Source organism: Lepisosteus platostomus, chromosome 10 (genome assembly GCF_059453375.1).
Source record: "Lepisosteus platostomus isolate fLepPlt1 chromosome 10, fLepPlt1.hap1, whole genome shotgun sequence".
NCBI classification, from domain to species: Eukaryota; Metazoa; Chordata; class Actinopteri; order Semionotiformes; family Lepisosteidae; genus Lepisosteus; species Lepisosteus platostomus.
Window position 1 is genome coordinate 18,712,067 of NC_142620.1, and position 26,230 is coordinate 18,738,296.

Sequence of the window (26,230 nt, forward strand, 5' to 3'; positions counted from 1 at the left end):
ATTCATTATCTCATGTATACTGAAAAATAGGAAAACAGGCACTGAATAGTAAATTCCATTCAGGTGGAATTGAAATAAGGAGGAACATTTTGTTTACTTTGTGATGTGATTTAACAAATTTGGACCTCATTAGGACACTGAAATGAAATCTCTGAACAATAGCAGGTATCATATAGAAGTAGGACATACACTAGGAGAGCACACTTTCCCTGTCTTTTTTAACAGATGTCACTATGAAAATGAGATTCCTGTGCAGGGGGAAAGAGATTGTCATAGATTCACAGACATTATAAAATGTTCACTTAGATTATATTAGATTACTTTAACTGACACAAAGGTATAGTGACTTTCAAATAAAAGATAAACCCCTCAATTCTTACATACCTGTAAATGAACAAGTGACAAAGGAATACAGAAGCTACAATGAACATGTGATAAAAAAGAATTGTGATGGTTTATTTATTCATATTACTGTGTAAAATACTTTTAAAAATAGTTACAGGGTAGCCTGTAACTATTGCTAGGGTCCATAGGAATGAACTTTTCAAGTGTTTATGTCAAACAATATATAAAATGTACAAGGGTTTATAGTAATAAAGGTATACCTTTAACAGCAACATAAATATAAAACCTGTGTTGATGTTACACTGAGAACGAGAGTCCACAGATCTCGGTTGTTTACAGAGTTGGAAATGTCAACCCCTTTGGTGTTGTTGGCAGAGTGAGTTACCGTATAGCCTACAGTTTGGGCCCACTTCAATTCCCAAAGACAGCAATTAGCAATCTTCTATCAGGAAAACGCGAGTGTCGAGACGCTAGGAAATATCTTCACAAAACAGTTCATTAATGTCACCAGATATTCGCCACATATTGGTGCTCGAAATGTATTTGTTTTGCAAATAATTCGTTAGTGTTAAAATATTATCGGCTTTAATACAATTTCACTAATCCTCTTGTTTATCAACCTATTTGTGAATTTGTATAGAAAAAAAACCCAACGTATTGCAAAACTGGCAGGAAACAGGCAAGGCGTATTGTATACCAGAGCAACGCATGTAACTCTTCATAAACCGAATATTTCGAAAAATGTTATTGATTTTATTTTCACACCAAGTCTGGACTGTTAAAATCTTAATTGTCTGTCTTGATTCTAATTATGCTCTTTTTCTCTCTGGACTTTCTTAAAATTTGAGTTACAATAGGTATTAGCAATATACTGTACAGCACTTAAAAATATTTGTTATTTCTAACGTGTAAACCGTGAATACAGGACATTCAGAAATTATCTCTAATGTTGAAATGACCTACTGTATGTAGCATGTGGAAACTTTAGTGATCTTTTCTAGAGTATTATTCCTTGTTTCACCTATGATGATCAAACTTTAGCAATAGCGTTCACTCAGACACACAGCATGGTTATATTGTCAAAATGTAACATCAAATAGGTTTTATTCCGTTTGTATTTCAGAAGAAGTTTATTAAATGCAAGGTAACACCGATAGATTTACAGGTTCATAAGATTTCCACTAATCTACAAGTGTGGTCCAAGAGTTTGAGTTTTCTTTTCCTTCGTTTCGCTTAAGTGCCTTTTAAACATTTAATCTTACGGGTTAATGTCAAACGTTTAATAACCTATCAGAACAAAAACAGCTACTTGTGCTTCTCAAATAAATAAGCTACTCTCAGAAAGGTCCCATTACAAAAATAATAAATCATTTCACTTGGATATTTATTTATACAATGTGCTTATCACGTTTTTAAAGTTTACTTTACACACGTACCGTTACCGTGTTTAGTGCTTAAATAAATCCAAACACACTGAAAATAGGCGACGGGACTGTCGGTTTAGTCGGGATGGGCTTCACTACAACGTGCGTGTGGCTCTTCTGTCCATTTATTGCAACATCCTTGCAGCTGTCAAGGCCCTCTGTTTGCGCAACAGAAGGTTTCCCCCACATACTCGAATCAGAAAACCCTGACTGCGGTAATACTATATGGCTTTGGTAGACGTGTTGTCCGTGGTACTGAAATGGACAGCAGCCGCAAAGACTCGCACTCCCAGTTAGGGATGTCATCTCCACCGTCAGAGGTTCCTTCTCTGCCACACTCTGTCGATTGATATGCACCGAATTCGTCTTAGGTCCCTCGGAGCATTTCTTTCTTATTTGTTCCACTGAACCTGACAACCCACTACCCCCGACTGCTTGGTTCTTCCGCCAAACTGCTTGAAAAGTCTCATGCTTGCTTTTGGAAGACCTCGGTTCCTCCCAAAAAGAAGCAGGAAGCTGTCGTTTCCTCATTGGCACCTGGTCCTGCCTGCTGTAGTTTTTTTCGTGTGCAGAGTTCGGATTCGGCTTGACCGTGTCATCACATCTCAGATCAGACCCAATTTTTTCACTTAAATGTGCCAAACTGAGATTCCGATTCACCGTTTCCAGGGGGTAAGTGCCAGACTTATCCTCCAGAGCTTTTCCGATGCCCGATTCGCTTGTTCTGTAAGACTGGCATCTGGGGATCCTTGAATATTTCTGAGAAAAACGTTTGAGCTGTTTCTGCAGGTATTTCCTGTGGTCCACCGAGCGCCTGCATGGGGCCGATTTATCCAAAGCAGCCTTGATATCACTGGACGCCAAATTTACAAAATTCAGTAAAGTTTTAACCTCACTGTCGGTGCATGCCATTATTACATCCTGAGGTCTGAAACCTTAATTACTCCACAAGCATTTCGTACTCCTTTTCTAGCATCATTACCTGTGAAAGACAAGGGGAAAGGACGTTTTCCTACATGTACTATAAAATTATCTATAAAAATCTTGCAAGACATTTCAAGTGTTATTTATATAAAGAGAGAATGCACAAGACCCATCAGAGTTATTTAAAAGTAATTGATGTCTTTACAGGATGTCTCAATTTATATATACAGTATACAATATATAATCAATGTACTGCATTACATTCAAATATAGTTTGAGAGTGAGGCAGTCCACAGCATTTGCGGTAAAGATGATGATTTTAAAAGGTTCAATATTTTTTTAAATAAATAATGATATACAATAAAATACAAATCATGAAATAAAATCCAATTCAAAATTTGAATCAAAATTTAATCAAAATGCTGATATTGGATCCTTTTCTTGGCTTGGCAGTGATATTACTTACCTAGTGAGTCTACTGAAGTGATGGTATTCCAGCAGAACCTCTTCTCTAGAAAAGTTTTAGCACTCGAGCAAGCTGAATGAATATAAACTGCGCGTAGTTATGGTGCTTTCTTCAGACCAATCAGCGACCTCCTTTCCCTACACAATACACCCCAATCAGGCACTGAGCTCCCCTGTATCACATTCTTTAACATCGCAAATTGTTGTCATAGAAACATCGCTAGAAAAGCAGCTAATAGATGCAATATTTCTTTGCAACTATTCCCTCCATTCTACCTTAGTCTTCCCACACCCCCCAGTCCACTGCCTTTTTTCCTGAGGAGTCTAAAACGTCTTAACGTCTTATACTGACGGTGCGCGAAGACTACTTAAATCTTTTATTCCTGGATATAACTTAAGTCTGTCTGGAGGCTGGCAGCAGGCATGCTTCAATGCCGCTAGACAATGCCAGTTTTTAGAGCTCAGGCTAGGCTACTCTTAACTGTTCTGATCTGGACCTCTTTTTTTCCCCCAAGAGTGATGTCAGAAGAAGTAGGGATTGAAAAAAAAAAACTCTAAAGAGATGTGCGGATATCCATGGAAAGGGGGCTTGAACGCTCAAGAATCTTGTCTTTATGTTTGCCCCCTCAATCGAGCCACACAAAGGCTGAATTACTCATTCAAACCTCGTGGGACAAAGGGAGAGGAGTTGGATAGCACTTTTGCATTTGTAGTCAAACAGTTAGAGACTTAAATCGAGTCGTCATGATGGAGAAAGAGAGTTGGACAAAGCCCATAGAATTGCCATCAGCAAACATTTTCCTGTGTCATATTAGTGGGGTCTCCATGGCTCCCTCTGGCCCGGGGACAATAGCACAAGTTTGCACACTCGACTACTGTCACCCTGCCAACGCCGACGAGGGCCAAAAACAGGACAATCCCTTGGAGAAAGCATGGGCTCTGCAGGGAAGGTAGCAATAGAAAAGGGGGAAAAGACTTGTGAAATGCTAATTGAGCTCCATCCCCTTATTGAGAAAAAAAGGTCCCAAACACCCCCTCCCCAAACCTCTCAGGCTTGGCACGGCGAGGTGGCACTCAGATGCGTGAAAACCATTTTTCTAGGTAACCCTAGGCTCATGCCCGTGCACCTCAGGACCCCCCGCCGCCTCCACGTTCAAACTTCAAACTCAACCGCACTCACGTTCCCTTCATTACTTCAAAAATGTAGTCAGTTTATTTTGTCGGTAAAAACAAATGTAGACAAAAATCAGTAAAACCTGCGTGTGCTACACGAGATCTGTAAAACCCGATGTCTTTTCTGCTTCACTGGCTCAGCAACATCTCGGAAAACCGGGACTGAGATGGACAGGTTAACGAAGTAACCCCCAAAACAGAAGCGCCAACAGCGTCGTTAACACAAGTGGACGCGGTGTGCGATATAACAGGCTGCTGTTCGCGCGTCACTTCTGGGCTAAAAAGAACTGCAGACTGCAGTGAGACTTCCACCTCCGACTACTCTCCGTCTGACAGAATAAAACAATTGTGCAGCCGTGTGCGTCTTTTACTATGAGACAAAACGTTCTTTTTTGTATTGCTTTGTTTATTATGTGCAGTTGTTTTCACATTGCCCACTTTTAACACATACTGTACAGTAAAATTTATTGAGCTATACATCTGAAGTTTAGATCGAAAACTTTAAGTGGTTGGTGTTTATTACCGGTTTGGTAGGTACCTGAAATGTGTATTCACCTATTCCCTAAAAATGTAAGAATACATTTTTTTTATCTCAAATAGTAAATACTGTGGAAAAGCAGAATGAATCAGAAACTGATAAAATTATGCCTTCACTTAAAATGGATGCTGTTAAGAGAATATTATCAGCTGCTTTATTACTATATGCAAAAAACACAAATAGATATGGTAAAGGTACAGTAGAACATCATTGTTTTTCATTAACCAGACATACTTGTAACCTCTTGAGGCTGCCTGAATTGACAAATTAGCCAGGTCTGCTGTTGTCTGCAGCAAATGCACATGCACCAGCAGTTCTGCTTCTTGTGAGATCATATACAACAGCCTCCTTTTACACAGACAATGGTCTGGTGTACTATTATTGCACAATCCTTGGGAATCATGGGATATACCATAGATAGGCACATTCCCTCTAATATGGACGGTATGGGTCACTCCTATTGAATATGCCATTTGATATTTTGGTAGGGGAGTGCTCATTAAGATTTCAAGCTTTAAGTTTGAAGAAAAATGCATTAAAATGCTGCTGCAAAATTATTGGTGTATTTCTTTTTCCTGTATGATAATTCTCTGTTGCATCATCTTGTGAAACTAATACACAGTACATAATATTATCATAAGAGCTGCATTTCCTACAAATAATAAAATAATGTGGCATTCAGCTTGAGGAAAGGTTCTGTGCTCCATAACAGGTTACAGTGTACAGTACATGGATAGTTGCTTGTAGGTGAGAATCTAGATAAGAATGGGAAAAGGTAAGAAAATATGCTTTTCATGATTCACCTGACATTATTGTGCTAAAGTTTATATATTCTAGCAATTGCAACATTTCATTAAGAAGGTGTTTTATACTATTAGAACAAGACTTTGATCAGCTGTGCATTTCAAAAGATTCTTGCAACATAATTGGTTTATTACGGCAGGACATAAATTCTTTGCCCTTAATGTTTTCAAATCGGAGGCACTTGATTTTCAGTGTGAAGTACCTGCTTGGAAAAAGTTTTCAGCATTTATTTTTTCTGTTGAAGAGCTGTCTGTCACCACTTTAAGGGGCGACTAGATCCCTTTGTTGCTCTCTGCTCTTTCTTGTTCACCTCAGTGTACATCTCAAAAGAGCAATTAACAATAGAGCACCCCACCCCTGGCTTCCAGCTTGACGCCTGAGCTTTGAAGTTACTTGGGATAGGAGAGAAGAGTGTTTGGACTGATAAATCATTTAAAGCTTTGAAAATGTCACAGGAGGACAGGCACCACAAAATAATAATAAGGACCTCCCTCACATGGTCCCAGCAGGAAGATGAATAACAGCTGTGAAACTTTATCTTCTGTTTTTACATGACAATGTCAAATCGTGGTGGTGTATCTCTGGCAGTTTTGCTACAATTCCAGCTAGACAGGAATGTCCAGGGATTTCTATGAAAGTTTTACATGTGGATGTTTCTGTGGTGTGAAGTATTCGAGTACTGTCTTTTTCCTATAAATGAAAGAAAAATGCCTTCATTTTGATTTTAAGAGAATTGTTCACTAAAGACTCAATGAAGCTTAGTTATACAAAGGACATATTCAAAGTAAAGGAGCCTTATGTTTAAAAAAGCACAAAAATCAATAATTTTAATTTGGACGCATTGTAAATTGATTTTTCAAGAAATACAGATTTTGTTCCAGGAAATGCACAATATCTTCAATTGTACAGTTTCCCTAGGAGATTACATGGCTCTCATGAGACTGCAAGAGTGAACTGAGATTGTCCTGAATGGAAAAGAGAGTGGTGAATTTACTTGCAAAGTTAATTTACAGGCAAACGTAGTCTTATTGAAGATGTTTCCTTTTTGTTAGTGGTGCACAGTCTTTGTGTTTTTTAAAACATCGAAAACCGTGTATATTCTTCCTCAATTGCCTTATCAAGATCAATGTACTATACAATGTACTATACAGGTACAGTATATAGTATATTAGCATCTCACACTCAATAATTAGACCTGACACCTGATGATCCTTTTGGTTAGACTGAATCCCATTTTGTTTGTGCTTGTTTGTAAGAGCATTTGTAAAAATCTTGAAGAGTAAGGTCACAAACTCAAAACACAAAGAACACCATATCATCACTCCCCAGGTAAGTAAATATCACTCACTGTAAATTAACAATCGCATCCAAAGATCCTAAGCTACTGATAGCAACATTGAAACAACAGAAAATTTACTAAATTAGAGGAGTCCATTTAGTCCGTTTAACCCATTTGTTTTTCTACTTCTTGAAAAAGAAACATGCTATCAGCTTCAAGAATATGATTAGGTAGTTTGATCTATACATATTTGTATTTAGAAGTATCTCCTGTTCTTGATTTTACAGTAAATGCACTTTCATGTAGCTTTTGCTTTGTGTTCACTGCTTATGGGCAGAGTGGTGGCACTGTGGTTAAGGCTCTGTGCCTGCAACTAGAAGGTTGCTGGTTCAAATCCTGCAGCTGGCAGAGGAATCCTATTCCGTTGGGTCCCTGAGCAAGGCCCTTAACCCCAATGGCTCCAGGGGTGCTGTACAATGGCAGACCCTGTGCTCTGACCCCCAGCTTCTCTCCCTGTCTGTGTCTCCATGGAGAAAAGCTGGGGTATGTGAAAAGATGAATTCCTAATGCAAGAAATTGTATAGGGCTAGTAAAGCAACATTATCATTAATGTCCACTGCATAGAATCAATAAATGCTCTAGAGGATTTTGGATTCTTGAATCTAGTTCCCTCATAGTCGCTTTTTGTGCAAGGCTAAACAGGTTACTTTTATGGTGTTGCAGTGGTTAGCGTTGCTGCCTCTCAGCTCTGGGCCTGGAAATCTTGGTTCACCTCTGCACTTGAGGCGGTGTCTGCCTGGAGTTTGTATGTTCTCCCCATGTTTGTGTGGGTTTGCTCACTGCTCCAGTTCCTCTCACAGTCCAAAGACATCTTGGTAGGTTAATGTGCTTGTGGGAAAACTGGCCCTGTTGTGAGTGTGCATAGGTTAGTGTCTATGTGACTGCCCTGTGATGAAATGGCTTACTGTCCAGGGTGTATCCTGGGTTGCAAATGTTACCTGCTGGAATAGGCACTGGCTCCCCCACAAACCTGTATTTGATAAAGCAATTTGAAAAAGGGTAGATGGAGATCTTATTAGTGCATTGTACCATATTAACATATCATGCCTACTTTTAACTATACAGTATGTAACATTTTGTTTCCTTTATTCAAAGCTTTTCCATATGCACGATTAAATGATATACAGTATCAACATAAATACAAACATCTTTTTTATAGGTAGCCCCTTTCAACTCAGTGTTTACTATTTTTTTATGCTTTTAATGTAGTTTGAATTTCCTACCTACATGTGATACTTTGCACTTTCCTACTTTAAGAATCATCAACCATGTGTTGTAACAGACCTAAACAATCTTTTTAAGTTCAATTTTAATCTCAATTAATTTAATTTAATTCTACAGCGTTTGCTAATAGTCATGATTTGTGATCATTTGCAAACTTAAATAGTTTTCTTACTATACCAAAATCCAAATCACAAATTAGATTTTAGAGAGAAAGTCCAAAGTCCCCTGTGTTATTCCACTTACATCTTATTACACTATTACTTATTACACTTATTACATCATTCCTGTCTGAGCACTTCCCCCTTCCTCTGTATTCGCTGTTTTCATCCCATTAAAATGTTCTACTACCTGTAATCTTTTGTAAGGAACTATATGAAAAGGTAATTGTTCAAGGATCTCTAGCAACTTAGTACAATTGGTAGAATACTGTTGGACATTGGAGATTTGTTCATCGTAAGTGCTTCTAGTTTGCAAAACACTGTTGCAATTCCTATGCTAATACTATTTAATCTAGAACTTTGTCTTTTTGCTGCCTGAATCATGAATTGTGAATCATGTTTTTGTGTTTTTGGTGAATATTAAAGTGAAATACTTATTTAGTACATCAGCAATTCCTCTTTCATTATCTAGAAGTTTCCCTTAATTGCTCCAGATATGTTTTACTTGATATTTTACTGTTCGTTTGCAGTTGTAATACTAAAAGAACCTTTTTATTAATTTTGCCCTCCATTGCAATAATCCTTTCAATTCCATCTCTTGGGTTTAAAATGTCTTTTCTCACCTGTGCCTTCAGTATATTGTACCCCTTTTCGTCAACTAAACTTTTTTTATTTTTCATAATTTACTAAAAAACTTTATTTTTTCTTATACAATATTTTTTCATAATTGCCTCACTTAATGATTTGGGATACTGCTTTTTTTGCTTATGATTTACTCACTGTTGAGATGAATGTGTTCGGCACTTGAAGCAGAATCTTTTTAAACTGCTGCCATCCATTCTCCACTGATTCCATAACAATCCTGCCCTAAAGAAATCAACAATGCCGTATGACTTTGGATTTTCTCCCTACTCCCCAGTCCTCTTCCTTGACTCTGTCCAATGAAGCAGTGGCAGCACGCTGCCCCCCTGTCCAGTAATCGCTATTAGACAGTCCTTAGGCTAAACCTAAGGACTGAGTAGTTGCAGAGGCATTTCAGGGAAAGCATTACTCAGTACATACTTGTTCATAAGAAACAGAGCATCAGAGTACTGATAGCTGAGACATGGATAGTGAGCTAAAATCCAAAATTGCCTTAGCTGTTTAGGCACAATTTAATCAAAGAAGATATAAAAGAAAGTAGGTGACTATTATATTTTTAGTTTCCATACAGTTAAACCACACATTCCAGGTTTTGGGTTTTTGGTCTTCCTAGCAAAGCACTATCTTAATTAGTTTTAGGTGTTAATGGGCAGAAAAAAGAAAACACATGTATAAACTGTATACATTTATTAAAATGTTAAAATGGTCACCAAAATGTACTGTATATCTACTGTATATTGCAAACAGCTTCTTTGTAAACAGGTTTTAAAACACTACAGAGTGTAAAGTCTTCTACACAGAAATTCACAGTATTGACCAGTATTATGCAGACTATTTTGGAGTAGAATAGTATTTAAAAATAAATTGCTTTTGTATTTGCTCTGAAAAGCATTTCATGATATTTTGCCATGTAAAAATGTAAAAAATACTTTTAGCCAAATCATATATTAAGTCTTTTGCGAACAAGATAAGTCAATTTAGAAAATTCACATTTACAGTAATGAACTGAAGAGTAATTAAAGTAATGTAAGTGTAATGTTAATATAACAGGGCTGTATTACAGGAGCACTTTGTACCTTGCCCAAGGTTACAATAGCAGAAATAAATCCACCTAGGATCTGAATTTTCACGCAGTATATTTAAGTTGACATAGAACATATCTGAATTATACATCCACATAATATATTTACAGAATATACTGTACAGTAGGTGTATTATATTTATGTTCACAAAATATAAATAAAACATTCAAAATGCACATTAGTAAAGAGGACTGCTTGTGTTTTTAACAATATCGGTCCAATTTCTGTAGGATTCAATTGAATGAGGATGAAAAAAACCTCTTCAAAGTCTGCAATGTTTACCTTTGACTTTTCCCTTTTTTATATGAACGAATATTGTCTGTGGAAGCTACGTTCCATCATTGTGTTGGGGGTTACTAAGTAGTTGGCCTTCGGGACAGATGGCAGGGTGTTTGTTTCTGAATAGATGCTGTACGAGCCCCTCCGGGCACACACACAAACACACCCCTCCTCCCTTTTTCCCTTCTCCCCCATATCCAGCACCACAGCAACAACCCTCCCCGAGCTACGCGTCCACAATAGTCTAGTGTGTGTTTGTAGGAGACTGCACACGCTCCCTGACATTTGGCTCTTTCAGAATTTTGCAGCTGTTTCCTCCAGTCCAATGGTAATACAAAACCAGCTTTTTAGATGTTAAAGCACACACATGTAGTGCTTTTACTCGCTATTGTAACCCTAACAACAAAGGCTTAAAATACTTCTTTAGCACCGGTTCGAGCGCCCTGATTTCACAGGCTTAGTGTTGGGGTACCCTGAATGAGCTCATAGGTGGCATGTTCCTGAACAGAACTGCACCAACTGTGTGACAGGGGGTAGTTTTGTATTAACAATTTGTCATTTTCTAAGAGGCTCAACGATAATCACATCTTTCATTTTTCATTGCTGTTTTTGCTTGTGTTTTACACACAAACAGGACTGGACTCACCTGTTCTCGTCTTTCATTTCTGTGACCTCCAACTTCTCACTGTCTCCACTGCAGATAGTAAAGGAAATTTTCCATTCTTTGCTTGCAAAAAGACTTGACACATCTCTGCCTTCCAATATTTTCATCATGGCATCAGAGGCAACAGAATCAAATCCCGAGCAAAAGAGAATCAAGGCTTGATGAAGAAACCAGTATAATATTATATCAGGACTGACAAAGGCACACATTTGCTCGGAACTTGTTTATGTGGGTGAAGATGAAGAGAGTAGCAAAGAAATTGCAAAAAAAGCAGGTGGTTTTCCGTTTATTATAGAACTATGGCTTAATTCACAAAATAGTCTTCTGAATAAATAATTATATAGTTTACAATCACTCTTTCCTGCTTTTCACTTAACAAACACATTTCACAACTGACATTTGTTATCTACTTGTGCTCATGTGTGCTTCAGCACAATCAAAACAGTGGAATAAAAAATGAGACATGTTTCATCAAGTACAGATTACGCTCTGGGGTTTAGAATGTCACTTGATTTCTTTCCCAGAGCCATATGAAAGCTCTTAACACAGTGGCTCTCATACAGGACATTCAAGAAACCTTCTAAATCATATATTGTCCCAATACTTTTAGTTTTCAACTGTTTGGATATGTGTGATTTAATCGAAATTGTACAGTAAATAAAACGTAGGAAATATTAAAAAACATAACATGTCCCCCAGAAGTTAGTTTACTTTTTTGACAGATTGACAGCTGGAACAGAAAACAGTTCTGTGCTCTCCTTTAGCCTCGATGTCTCTGAAAACACACACTAAAAACACAACTTACAGTAAATAACAAACAAGAAAACAACTCGTTGCATTTAGAATGCAGGAAGGCAAGACAAGGTAAACATCCTAACTGTGACTGAGATCAGTTCTGTCAAAAGGTCACTCCTGCTCTTGTCTAGACTGTCTCCCTGAGAGTACCCCTTGAGTGCTGAGCAGAATCTTTGGAATGGTACTCACTCAGGTAACTGTGCCAGAAGTGAAGCTAAGCTTTTTATTGATGTCTGCCAATACTGACTTACTGACTTCTTGTCTGTAAACAAAAACATGGGGTCATTTATTAATAGACAAAATTGCATAATAGCATGCAAGAGCAACAGACTTATGAAGACATAAATTAAACCTAACCTTTAATTTATTTTTCCTTTGGGTAACCACAGCACATTGATAGACTGAAGTGGCTGTATATTATACTGTATGACATGATAGAGATACCACAGAGACTTAACCATAATTCCTGTATTGGAAGCACATTTGAGAAACTTAAATTATTCTAATGCATAAAATCTATTTATTTATTTTCTGATATAAAATCTCAGAATATCCAACCTTTTATGTTGTACTAAAGCTCACACTGAGGAAAAACATTGTTTTATAATTCATTAAATTTTAGCAATGGCCTATTCTTTTAGTTTACAAGCTATGAGAATATGGTAAACCAATAAGATATTCAGTACTGCGGATGTTTGAAGATGTCAGTCAACAGCAGAAAAGCATTCAGAGTTTTCCCTTAAATTCAGGTCTGCAAAGTACTTTGTTTACAGGTCTTGAAAATCACAGGCGCCATCTAATGGTAACATTTAATTGTTCAATAGGGTAAAAGATTAGCTTAATCTAATACATATCTCAGAATTACCATAGTTACAAGTTAGTTGTGTAGTGGATTACTATTTTGAAATAATCAACAGGTTGGGAAAACAGCTTGGAAAATGTAATCAGTTGCAGTGATCTGAGTAGCATGTGTACAGTAACTACGTAATTAACACAGCACTTTTTCAGAGTAATTTCTTCAGCTTGTCATTGATTTAGAAAACCAATTCATCCACAATAGTATACTTAGCATAGCTAAGATATATGCATACATTTAATATACTGATTTCATTCAGCCAACTCAGAGGTTCACCTTGATTTTCTAAGTCATTTTTGTCTTTTGAAACTCAATTGTCTTTTTTGGTATTTCTTTGGATCAACAAATTACTGTATCATAGCAACTTTACTCTTACTCATTTATGTTATTCCTTTATTTAAATGTAAAGCATACAATATATCTTTGAGTCGTCAGAAGCTGTTATCATTTTTGGAATTTCATGTTCATGTTTTGTATCCATAGCTAGATGGACCAGATGGGTTCCTCTTGTTTGAACCTTTCTTTATGACATTTGTTTCAGGCAGGGGATGATTTTTATAATATCCCAAATCCAGTCCATCGTGATTTCTCTCTTTAATACAGGCATCTATGATCCAGATTATAATATTAACTTAATCTTTGTGTGTTAATGGTATTCATTTCAGTTGTTCAGTAGACAGCATGTTGGTGCAGTGGTTTGCATTTCTCCCTCACAGCTCTTGGACCCTGGGTTCAATTTTTGGGGTGTTACATGCATGTTATACAGTAATTTATATGCATTTTTGTATGTTCTCCCCATGTTTTCATCTGGGTGCCATGGTTTCCTCTCACAGACCAAAGTCATACTGGTAGGTTAACTGGCCTCTGGGAAAATTGACCCTAGGCATGCCTGTGTGTCTGCCCTGTGATGGGCTGGCACCCATCCAGTTTGTACCCCACCTTGAGTTCTTGCTTGCTAAGATAGCATCTGGTTTCCTTGTGACCCAGAATTTAATGAAGCGGTTAGAAAATGGATGGAAATCTTTAATTGTTTTTTGTAATTCAGCAGGGTTTTGTGCAGAGACAATGGTTGTCATTATCATAAATGCAAGCAACATGGTGGTTTGCAGTGCTGCCTTGCAGAGCTGTGAAGCTACGTTCAGTTCCTGGGGTGCTATCTGCTTCCCACAGTCCAAAAACATGAATGTACAGTAGGATAATTGGCTTCTATAAAAATGGCAGTACCATAAGTGTGTGAGCGCGTTTGTGTCTGTGTGTACCCTCAGATGGACTAGTGTCCCGTCAAGGGTGTACCCCACCTACTGCTTCCCATGATATGCTCTGGACCGCTGTAACAATGAATTGGATAAGTGATTATATATGGTGACAATGATGCTGATATTATAAATGCTGCTTAGGTTAAAATAGATTTTAGCAGACATAGATGTTTTCTCATACATAGTTGCTGTGTATTACTGTTATTTTTTTAATGGCTTATTTCATTTCTTAAACATGGTCCCTGGTGCTACATCTGTTTCTGAATGTTTTTGTACAGTATGTGGAGACGTCATGGCAAACATTTGAAAAGACTGGCTTTTCTTAATGGGGGCAATGTATTTCTGTACTAGTTGCTAGATTGAGATAACAAAACAGAAAGATAAAAGGCAATCAGTAATCAGCAGAAGGGGAGAAAACACAATTACAGAAAGAGGTTGCAAACTTTCTGTCGAGGTGATGAAGCTTTGGGATATGAGTGTCAGTTTTGGGTTAGACCACTAGAGGCAGCAGAGGAACAGTCCAGAGACTGAGAAACACTTGACATTCCTTACAAGGTAGTTCCAGGAATAGGCTACTGCTGTAGGCAAGTTGATTGCTTTTTACCTCAGACAACAGAGGCTGTCTAATCGTATATTCGTAGTCCAGTGGTTCCCAAACCTGGTTCTGTTGACCCACAAAACCTGCTGTGTTTTATTCCAGCTGAGCCCTCAGTTACAAAATCAAACCCTTCATTGACCTAAGAAGAAGAAGAGTTTAATTTGAACTGTTTGATCCCAGCTCTTAAACATGTTAGAGTTGAACCATTGTATTTTGTAATTGTAACATTTTAGGACAATTTAGGCTTTATCTAATGGAGGTGGGGTGGCATAAAAACCAGCAGGGCTGTGGATCACCAGGGCCAGGATTGGGAGCCACTGTCCTAACCTGTAGCAGACTGGTAAATGGCTGTAAGCATGATATTGAAAGAAAGATGGAAATTCTCTGAGTTTCTTGCAAACCAAAGGTGCTGCTGCTGTGTCAGGGGCAATAAGTACCATGGATTTGATATACTGTATGTCCCTGAACAAACAGGATCAGACTGTTCAACCAGGATGAAAATGGTTTTATGTACAGTTGGTTCTCCAGACCATGTGAGCTGAATGGAAGAATCTGCTACAGTTGCAGTTTTCAAACTGGATCTTCATGACTTGTCTTTTGAACAACTCATTTGTTATACCTATCTCTATTTTTCTCATTCCTATTTTCAGAATCCTACCTTTACAGTGATGCAGGATGATTAAATTGGTCACATACTGGTATTTTATCCCTGAAAACCAAGTAGCAGTTATTCAAACTGCACATGGTAAAGTAGGAGAGGTACTCCAACAAAGTGACCAAAATTATGCAAATACTAAAACAATCATGGGATCTAAATGAGTGAGGTACTACAGTAATTCAAGCAAACTAAAATTTAGTAGTGGGCCGTATACAAGTAGTAGTGCCATTGGGAAACTATATTCTGAAAAGGAAATAACGCACTGACACTCTATTCTTCAAAGCTGCATATAACATATTTCATTACTTGATTATTGCATTTTCCAGCAATTGAAAAAGGTTTTCAGGAAATAAACTAATCACCGTGATAGATGTACTGTACATAAAATCCAACCCTGCTTCATAAAAAACTCATTTTGAATGCAGCTGATGGTGAAGACAAATATGCATATATACTTCATATGGTAAATGGATACCTCCATGCTAGTGTTCTGCAGTAGGAATGTTGTAGTGCTGAATGATTTGTGAATGTGCTCTGTCACAATCATTGTGAAGGATGCTACATGAAAACTGTACTCCACATCATCTGTAGGGCTTTTAATACTTTAGCTAAGATTTATGTGTTAAGTGTGCTCTTTAATGTGTGGAGTTTAAATTGATTTTAAATAAAGGGCTTTCTATGACTGAGGCTGTTACCTGTTCCAATAGTGTCATATTCCAATTTTCCACTGGGGGGCGATGCAGTTCTGCTGGGTTTGGTGGTGGAGCTAAAATGAAAGCTATGCTAGGTGGTGCAATGTGCAAGCAGGCCGAGACTGTCAATTTATCTACACCCATGAATCCACAGATATGAATCCCATGTCTTGGAGGCTTTCTTTAAGTCTCTTGTGTAATTAAGAACTCAAGTGGTACACAATTTTTATATTTACATTTTCCTTTTGAAATGATATTACCACATTAAACAGTAAGAAAAACTGTCTTCATCTGATCTGTTTTTATGGCCATTTCTGATTATATTGTGATGAAATAAGTTGTTTCTGTGACTATAAAATACCTATAGAATTCTACATGCAAAAATTAAGCATGATTAATAAAACCTAGATTGTCAAATTTCTTCTGTTACTATAAATATAGAACGTCCAAACATTATTGGTCTTTACTGGTATCTACCATGGTGCAGGAATGTGGTTACTTCTGCAATATAAGTGAACAATCACAATGTTAATATGACTTTAGGTTATTGAAGAGCAATTTATGAGAACATTATTGATATTTAAATTAGTAATGAGTTTAATGCAAGTGTCAGAAATTGATGACTCATTTGTAGTGGAGCTAAGCCAGTGTTTGGCCATGCAGTTAATTAAAAATGGCATGACTGACAAATGGTTTGATGTTTCAGAGAGCTTTCTCTGACAGGTTTTCTAGTTCTCTGATTGATTAAGAAAAAGACATGTCTGATTTACACCAAATGACAGGCTATCCTTTAGAGAAAGAATAAGAATTTTCTCAGATCTTTCACAGCACATGTCATGGACTGGATTGGTTTCCACAAAATCTCAGCTTTAAAGTCATATGGTATCAACAACATTGTATATAGATTACATGACATCAGCACATAAAACTAACAAACATCTGGAAGAGTTGCTTTGAATCTTTAGATCCTGAAATTCAAGCTGTATTGAAAAAAGCCTTTATGAAGAGAAAAAGAGTATCAAACCTAAGGTTGAACTATAGGAATTCATGGTTATTTATATGAGATTTACATAACATAAATGTAGTCAAATTGTTTTTTCAAATCAGCAATAAAATACAGATAAAAACAAAAAACGATTGGATTCCATGAAGTCCCGGGACTATTAGATCTTTTTCAAGGCTTTTTTTATGCCCAACCAACAGCGAATACCTAGTGACAGCAATAAGAACTACAGTTTGAACCTCAAGTGACCCCCCTCAACTCCCCCCAATCTGAAGACAGCTGTTCCACAGTGTTTTTTTATTTGTGTCTCTCAAACAAGGGTGTAAAAAAAGAACTTAGAGTCACAGGCCTCCTGTAAAAAGGGGGTGTCTGGGAAACAGCATCTCTGAGCATAAAAAAACACACAATATTTATTGCCTGCATCAAATTATAACAAGTTAATGAGTTGGAAACGATGACTAGTAATGACAAGCAAGCTGGAGCATTATAGTGAAGGTTGTTCACATATTCAATAACACCTCTGTGCTCAAGCCATCTCTTTCAAAGCTAGTGTTTCCCACATATGTTATTTCATTGTTATCACTGTTAACAGTAACAATTACTTACTGTTGAACTGTAAATTGGTGATATATAAAATCCTCTGCTGGGAATAAATTCTATGAACTTGAACAACAAGAGAAATCCAGTAAAATGTCAGTTATCTTACTTGTATTTTTCTGCTTTTTTTATTAAAGCCTGCTGAAGAAATCAAAAGGTTGTGGTATTTGCTTGGAGGAAGTACTGGCTATTTTAGAGCAATTCTTCCCTTGAAAAGTGTGTGTGACAAAGAAAGAAAGAAAGATAGCTCTTTGACCAGCGAGTGAACAAAAAACACCCTTTAACTGTCACTGGCAGCTGTGCTGCGGTGTGTCACTCATGAGGACCACTGGGCTCATGCTGGAGTCATCTCAGGGGTGGACAGGACCTTTAAAGGGGCATTTCATACAGGGTGAAAGAAAAATGAAATTGTCTTCAAGCTTCAGAAATCATAAATGGATAGCTGTGTCTGGAGTGTCCTGTCAAAAGCTGGCTCAACAAAGCTTAAGGGTTTTAAGCACGTGCTGCACGTGGATGCTAGATCCAACTAACCAGCATCAAAGCTTCCACCGAGACACAATTTTGCATGTACTGTATGTGGAATTTCCCATTTCCAAAAGATTAGAAAAAAGGTGACTTGATATCTCTGTATGTGCTTTAAGGTTATATGCAATACATACCTAGAGACATTGAACTTAAAAAGTAATTTACTCATCATTTTTTTCCTGAGCACATTTTTTATATCAAGGCTGCTATTCCTAAACGTTTTCAGAAGTAATATTCTACTATTTCCTCCTCTGTATACCGCAACAACTCCTCTATAGCATCTCACTTTGAACTTTCCATTCATTGGTTATTAATTATCCACTAATGTTATTTCTATGAACTATTCCACTCTGCCTGGACTGCAGTCCCTTCCAACACTACTCTTTGACAAATCGCTCTTATGAACTCATATTTTATCTTTTTTTTCATAACTTAAGAATTCTCTATTGGTGTTATGGGATATCTGTCATTTCTTTTGAGAGTTTTGAGTTCTGAGCCTCTTCCTTTCAGACAGGCTGTTATTCTCCTCAAAACCAATGCATTAGTGTAGTCCTAAGACTGCAATATATTCTTGCAGGCCAATATAAGTTACACATAAGAGAGGGAACTAGCTTGCTAGTTGTTTTTACTTGAGGACTGTTCCAAGCAAAGAAATTACACATCTGAACTAAAACCGATTACCTTTCTGTCATATTTAACAAAACCATTCCAGAGCTTCTCAATATGTGTCCTAGACCAGTACTTTGGAGGAGGTTACACTCTTTTAAAGAAGTGCATTAATGAGCCAAAAATAATGCGGGGTTCTTAATTCTCAGCCACTTAATTTCTGGGTTTCAGTATGACATTGTTTTCTATGAAATAAAGGAATAGTTCTTCATGCCTGAAACCAGAATCATTCTGCCTAAAGAAATCAAAGAGTTTCTTCCTTAGGTCATAATACAGTACACTTCAACTTGTGGATGACACAGAGCCATTGAAGTAAAATATTAATGATTCACAATTCCTTCATCATATCAAAGCTTTTGAGCTACCAGTTTCAAAAGTATGCAGTTCTTTTTAACAAAAATGTAATGTGTATTCACATAAAATATGTTTTTGAATAAGGTTTGAATGGATAATTTCGTAAAGACCTCAGGAGTTGTTCCTCCTTAAATACATGTACAGTAGATCCTGTATGCATTGGTCAAAGGCTTTGGCTGAGTGATATTTCTTTATTGTATTTTGAAGTTAAAGTAATAATGCAATTACAAAAGCATTGGTCTAACCCTAGTATTGAGCAGGTTTAATGCATAAGATGCAATTTTTGAATTTCTAATGCACTTGTCTGAAGGAATGATGGAACCATACTGGAACTCTGCCCACTTCCAGGTGTAACCACTGAGCTCTTGAAAGGACGAGGATGGAGCGGAGGGAGAGATTCATACAGTGCCCATTACTGTACTTACTGCACACTTAATTTGGTATAGAGAAGGGTTAGGGCCCCTTTTATTTCAATCTTCAGTATACTGTATACAGTATATACAGTATATTGTATATATCCCATTAGAAATGCATCAAAACAATAAAAAGTTGTCACACAGACCTACTGCTCAAATAAAGTTTAGTTCTTCTCACAAAAAAACCTTGAACCACACTTTGTGGATGATGCCAACAATGCAAACAGAATAATGGAAATCAAAACCACCACCCTACATTATTTTACTTTAGGGGAGAATCGTTTGCCACCAGAGTAAAAGAACACTTTAGAGTGTTTTGGTTAGGACATTTTGTTTTCTCCTAATGCTGACTGCGCCCCTCCTCACAAAACCATAAAATTGTACTGGCTGGTGGTTTTCGCTCCAAGTAGACCTCTCAGAAAGCAAAAGAGATCACCACCAGTCACTATTTCTCCATAAACAGTACACTTTGAGAACCACAAGATAAACAGCAGGGTGGCTAAGTGACATGCAGGAGACGTTATCCACTTTAGCAGCCAACAAACTGTCAGACAGTCTCCAACGTATATTAGTTTGAAGAATGAATTGCTCTCAAGAACGAGAGGGGAAAAAAAGCTATTATGGAATCCTTCTCAATATCTATAAATGTCAATAGACAAAGTAAATAAATAAACAATATGGCAATGTGTAAAGGAGGTGAATAAGTAATGGACTGAGGATGGCTGGCTGCTGTCTACAGCCGCCTAGTAAGAAAAAGAAAAAAACTGAATGAGCCTATTTTTTAAGAAGGCATCTTAAGCCCTAGGAAGATTTATGTTTCTTGTGCAAAACTGCTGCCTCAGTCTTTCAATGAGAGGAAGAATAAACAATGGCCTCATGCCTGAATAATTCATCAGTTTCAAAAGCAAAAGGGCAAGTATTATGACATCCCCACCTCATCTTTTTCTTTTTTCCTCCTTGGCTCTGAGTGTCCTCAAAAACAGTCTTTGTTTTTCCTAAAGGTCTCTATGTTATTTTTCAACATCTACATAAATTATGAGGTGTGAATGGCAGAATTAGTAGTTAGGTTTCATTTTTAGTGTATTCATTCAGGACAGTTGTTGTCCTAGAGGTCCATGGATCTAATTTAATAGGTACAGTGCCTAAGACTTTACAACAATTCTTATTTTTTGCATCTAATTATTAATTGATTTAAACAGGTAAAAACAGAAAATTGAACATCCCTATTTTTATTTAAGCTGAAGTACCCTTTTTCTCTTTTGATGTTTCTGTCATGCCAAGTCTGTGTTTAGTTCCCCATCGTTGTCACACCTCACCGAAGAAGGAGTGAAGCATCCCTTGATAATGACACTAACAAGACATTTCTCCATGCTGAGTTCCCCAATCACTATCTTGGACATACTTCTAGGACTGTCATTATGAACTCTATCAGTTCTCCGATATTAATAAAACTCCTCAGAATTTCAAAATATGACACATACTGTACTGTAGTCTCGTTTTCCATCATGCAGACGTAAAACAGGCATGTATTTTTAAAAAAGATTAATTTTCTATGTTTACAAAGGTTGCACAAAAATGTGGTTTGCCAGTTAGTACTGCTGCCTCACAGCTCTTGGGTACTTGATTTTCAACTGGGATGATTTCAGTTTGGAGTTTGCATGTCCTCCCCCTGTTCATGTTGGCTATTGCTCTGCTTTCCTCCCACTTTCCAAAGAACATGCTGGCTAAATTAAGTGGTGCCTCTGGATTGTCTCTGAATGCTTGTGCATGTGTGTGTGAAGGGGTCTTTTCAAACACCATCCAATGTGAGTCTGCTAAAGCTGCTTCTGGTAGTTGGTGTGACCCTTACCAGAAATAAGCAGTTCACTGATAACAAATGGACAGGTGTTTACGAGGGCACACAATGATCTCTGGGCTTGAATTTTGTTCACCTCAGTCACATGTCTTGGAGAAATGTCTGTCTACCACATTAGAGTGCCAAAATCTTAAATTACCTTGTATGTTTTAGACAGGTAGTCTCAGGTGCCACTTTCTCAGTCTGCAGTTTTTCTTTCAATCATCATTCAGTCTTACAGAGGTTAACCTAAACTGACTGACAGACACAATGGGGTGAGCGGCGCATTGATAACTGCATCTACTGTATAAAGCCATTAGCCATCATTAGAAAGGTAGAACACAAGGGACTTAATGGATTCAAGGTTCTTGAAGTACACATCAAGTACTTAAGAAGATGCCTGGTTTAAGTACTGGGTAACGTGGTGTGAATTTACTCCTTCATATGTAATAATTTTTCTGATCCCTTTAGGTGCAATATTTTTTTCAATACAGAAGGCGAGAAAATTCAAGGAACAATTCTTCAGGTGAGGAACGCCTATTTTGAGCAATAAAATAAATGCCTAAAGCTGTCATGGCCCTGAAAACCAGACTGCTTTTATGTTCTGTGCTGTGTCCCAAACTGTCACTTGAGTGTTTCTGCACTGTCATATCTCCATGATTCAGGACTGCTCAGTAAAATGACAGCCTGGCAGTCTTCCTGCTCCATTTTATTCCCTGATCGCTTCCCACTGGGAATTTCAGATTTCGAAATGCGGTTGTCTTGAACGCTTTCTCATTTTTACTTTCAGTAAGATTTGCACTGCAAACACATTTGTACCGTGTGTTTTTTATCCACTGATATGCAAAAGCGCACAGTAAACTTTGTCAGATTACTGATTCAAACAATTCAGATTACCAGAAATAATCTGAAAAGTAAAAATTATTTTTTTACTGCATTTGAAGGGAAATGATCATTTATACCACAATCATACTCAATGTTCCATTTTTTTCTACACATTAACAAGAAATCAGTTTTTACACAAAATCATTTGACTCACAGAATTATTGTATTCCATCTGGGAGGCTTAGAGCTCCTTGTACACGTAGTCACTTGGTAGCAATAAAAACACTTGAAGATTAATTGACTCCATTCTCAGTAATTAGCTATTGCTCTTATTCTGCTCTTGAAGTACAGTATGTACCTGTAGTAGAATGCTCACCATGAAACCTGAAACTTTTTCTTTGGAAAATCATGATACCTTAGGACTTTTTTTAGTTTCCTTTTTCTCGGGTCAAGATTTAAAGCACGTATCGTATTAGTGGACTAAGTTTCCATGTATTTGCTTTTAGAAATATTTTATCATGTACCCACCCAAGGACAGTCAAGTGGCACAGTGGTTAGCATTGGTGCTTTGTGGCAGTGGGGCCATGAGTTGGGGTGCTATTTGCAGTAGTATCCTAGTATTCTTCCACCATCCAAAGACATGCTGGTAGGTTAAATGGCTCATGTGAAAACTGGTCATGGTAAGAGTGTGGTGTGTCTGTGTGTGCCCTGTGATGGACTGGTGTCCTGACCAGGGTGTGTCATGTGTTGTGCCAAATGCTTCCAGAGATAGGCTCTGGGAGACCAAGACTAAGTCTGGATAAGCGGTTAATGAAAAGAATGTGGTGATGATGCAAAGTTAGTTCCAGAGGAACCTGAGTCTATTTCAGCAAGCAAATGGTGCAAGACAGGACACACCCTGGATGGGACACCAGCCCTTCACAGAGTGCACATAGATACCGTGCTGAGTAAACTAGGGGTTCTCTCAATATTTCATAGACTCTGATTAATCATTTTCCATTTTCTTCAACTTCAACTTTTATTGCACCTCAAAAAACATTGAATTGTAACTATACATCTTTTTTGATATTTAATAAAAGACCATTTCAAAATTAAACAAGGAGTAATTTCCATAATTAGATTGAGGGTTTTTTATATAATATATACAATATAATTTTCTATATACAGGTTCTATATTTTGGAGTGAAGTAGTTCTTACTGCCAACCATGCAATGGTGATGGTATATGACAAGTCACGTTATTTCGGAAGAATTTGAGCCTGCCTTGGGCATCACTGGTTGTAGAAATCTGGTACTATCTGTGTCTAATGACATACAGTAACCCAAGCAAGAACATTTCATCACTGGTACCAGCCAGTTCTCAGAGAAGCCATCACCATTTGAGAAACCTGAATTTGAAGGGCCAAGATGTCTAGACTTCCGAATTCCATGTGTCCATTTTTTAACAGAATTGAATATATTGTCTGCCAGTAAACATCCTAATTGCTTATAAATCAATGCTTCATCTGTATGACAGGTGAATGGTGACTCAAGAGTTGAGTAGTTGTGCTATGTTGCTCCTCCTAAACTGTCTGTATTTACAAGAAGATGAGCTGGAGAGTGTCAAAGATTCAGGGCTGACTGTTAGGACACAGTTAGGGTCTCTAATTAAAATAACAGGCTTTTGGAAAACAGTCTGCTTAGCTTCCTGAAACAAGAACTCTTTCCAAATGAACTGGCTGTTGTTTTTGAAGCTTTAAGGTTCCACAGGAATTCAAGCAGGATTATGCCTACAGTAGCTAAAAAGATAATTCTCAAAGGAATCATCAGCATATTTTGCCATACATTTGAGGCTCATTTTATAAACAAAATATCTTGTTTGTTCAGGACTTTGATCTAAAAGTGTCTATTTTTGAGCAGCAGAAATGAAAGCACCAAAGGATTCAGTCAATAAATACAGTATCTTCTATTTCCAGCATGTACAGTATAATAGAATCAGGATTGCCTAATAAAAGGAACAAAAATACTACTTTTCTGCTGTTGAATGATCTGCAGAATATTCATTGAATCAAAGTCTGTATTTTTATCTAACTTTCTTCATCTTTTTGATTTCCTAACAGCAATTCCTTAGCGGTACAAAACTGAAAGAAATTGATAGAGGTGTTAAACATACAGTAGTTTGTCTCAAAAAGTTACATTCTACCTTCAGCTAAAATGCTGCTGGTCTATTTAAATGTTTGTGTTTTTTCCACCTAGGATTTTTAAGCATGCTTATGTGCCTCATAACAGATAGAAGTTAGTGTTATAAGAAGATTTTGAGTTCTAGCAGGTGGCAAAGGTGGCACTTGATAACTTACACACAAAAATGTACTTTTGCGAGCAGAAACAACAACGTCGATGCAATGTGTGCATTCAGAAAGGTTTGCAAACTTGCTGTAATAAAAAAAATCCTGTTGTTGGCTTTTTGTGGCATAAATGAACCACGACATGATGAATATTGCTTAGACACAATCTGCTTTGCAGCTTTTGAATTTAAGCAAACTAAGCACATGGCTAGCAGTGATTTAGGGTTTTACTCATCCTGGGAAATTGATTCAGTAATACTCAGAGAGTCATGCCATCTAATTGCTCCCCTGGGACAGTACTCAGCTTCCATAGAACATTTTGGCACTGCTTCAAAGCCATAGGTTTTTTGTTTCTCTTGTGAAATGAATGGGATAAACCTTTATGAAATGTGTAGGTTTCTATAATTGAATAATATTTGAAATCAAACATATAGTATGTGTGTGTATTTGTTTTCTCTACAGAAAAACAAATGTGTGAAATTTTGGGTTACCTGAGGTCTGAATAACAGTATACTGTACATTTCTTCAATATTATATTCAATATATTTTATTTGGTAAATAGAAAACTAATTTTACTGAAGGCCCAATTATTCATAAACCCACATAATGGATGTACAGTACCATAGATGTGCATTATTTTACTTTGTGCTATTCACCTCTTTCATTAAGTGAATATATACAATAAGAGTAGTATAGACTTTTCTGAAAGTTGAGAATGATTAAATGTTGTTTAGGATCCAATCGGGTAATCAAATGGGGTAAATATGATTTTAATTTTTAATTTGAATTTAGACTTTATATATATAAACATTATATGTGTTAAAATCTTGTATTTTATTTTTAGTCTTCAAATACTTAAAAAGACAAATCTTAAAACAAAGGCTAAAAGGAGTATTTTATGAAATAGTAGGGCAGGTGTTAGAGGAACTTTAAGTAATGTTTAGGATTCCATCTCATGGTCTAATGGAGCTTTGCTGTGGTGTATGTTGTAGGCAAAATTGTGTTGCATGAAAAAGGTAACAATTCCAAATTATTTGCTGCTTTGAACCCCACAGAAAATATGGAAAAGTCAAAACTAAATAGTCTTCATATTCATAGACTAGTTAACAGCTAAGGATTTTGAAGATAAATGTATGTCCTGGGTTGTGAGACTTAATAATGCCCTGCACTAATCTCCCTGATTCTGAAACCTGGGAAGCTAGAGCACTTTTAATTATATTTCCGGTGGAAAAGAAAAATGTAAAAGTAAAAGCGTAAAAGTCCCGCATGGATGCCCATTTCAGCTGGGAAAAATGTGGTGATAGCAAAAGTCATTTGACTGTTTTTTGTAATTCTGTAATTCTTTGGCAATTGCTTTTGAATCAAAGGAATAAAAGCCAATGCCTTTTTCAAAATTGACACTTCAATTCAACTCAGGTGAATTGAGCCTGATAATAACTTGCTGAAATTAGAAAATGTTAATTTAGTGAAACATTTGTAAATGTCAGGTCTGGGAAAACGTTGCTGGTTCTTGATAAAATTGCATGCGAACATGTGAGCTAGCTAAAAAGGCATAGTTTACCTGAGGGTATCTTTGTATTTAGCAAAACACATATTTGCTTGCTATGTACAGTCTGATCAAGTTAACTTTCCACTTATCAAGTTATTTTCCCCTTATTCAAACATCAGCCTTAACCAAAACGCAATCTCTACTGGAGATGGACAAGTAACAAAAGCATAAATAAATGAAGAAGCCCTAAGGCTTAGCTTTTGCGACTAAATATGATTCCAA

At 37.1% G+C, this 26,230-nt stretch overlaps 1 protein-coding gene across 1 annotated transcript; it reads right to left on the bottom strand.

The window, feature by feature from the left end:
* Positions 1 to 1,446: 1,446 nt before the first annotated feature.
* On the bottom strand, positions 1,447 to 3,628 carry fam181a (family with sequence similarity 181 member A). Its single transcript, XM_088648577.1, has 2 exons — positions 3,160 to 3,628; positions 1,447 to 2,751 (listed from the first exon to the last, which is right to left on the bottom strand). Exon 2 carries the CDS (start codon positions 2,679 to 2,681, stop codon positions 1,800 to 1,802), a length of 882 nt encoding a protein of 293 aa, XP_088504703.1. The 5' UTR covers positions 2,682 to 2,751; positions 3,160 to 3,628; the 3' UTR covers positions 1,447 to 1,799.
* Positions 3,629 to 26,230: the final 22,602 nt, after the last annotated feature.

Bases quoted from the DNA above. Each gene is read 5' to 3' on its own strand.
- fam181a (XM_088648577.1), bottom strand. From the start codon at position 2,681: ATGGCATGCACCGACAGTGAGGTTAAAACTTTACTGAATTTTGTAAAT.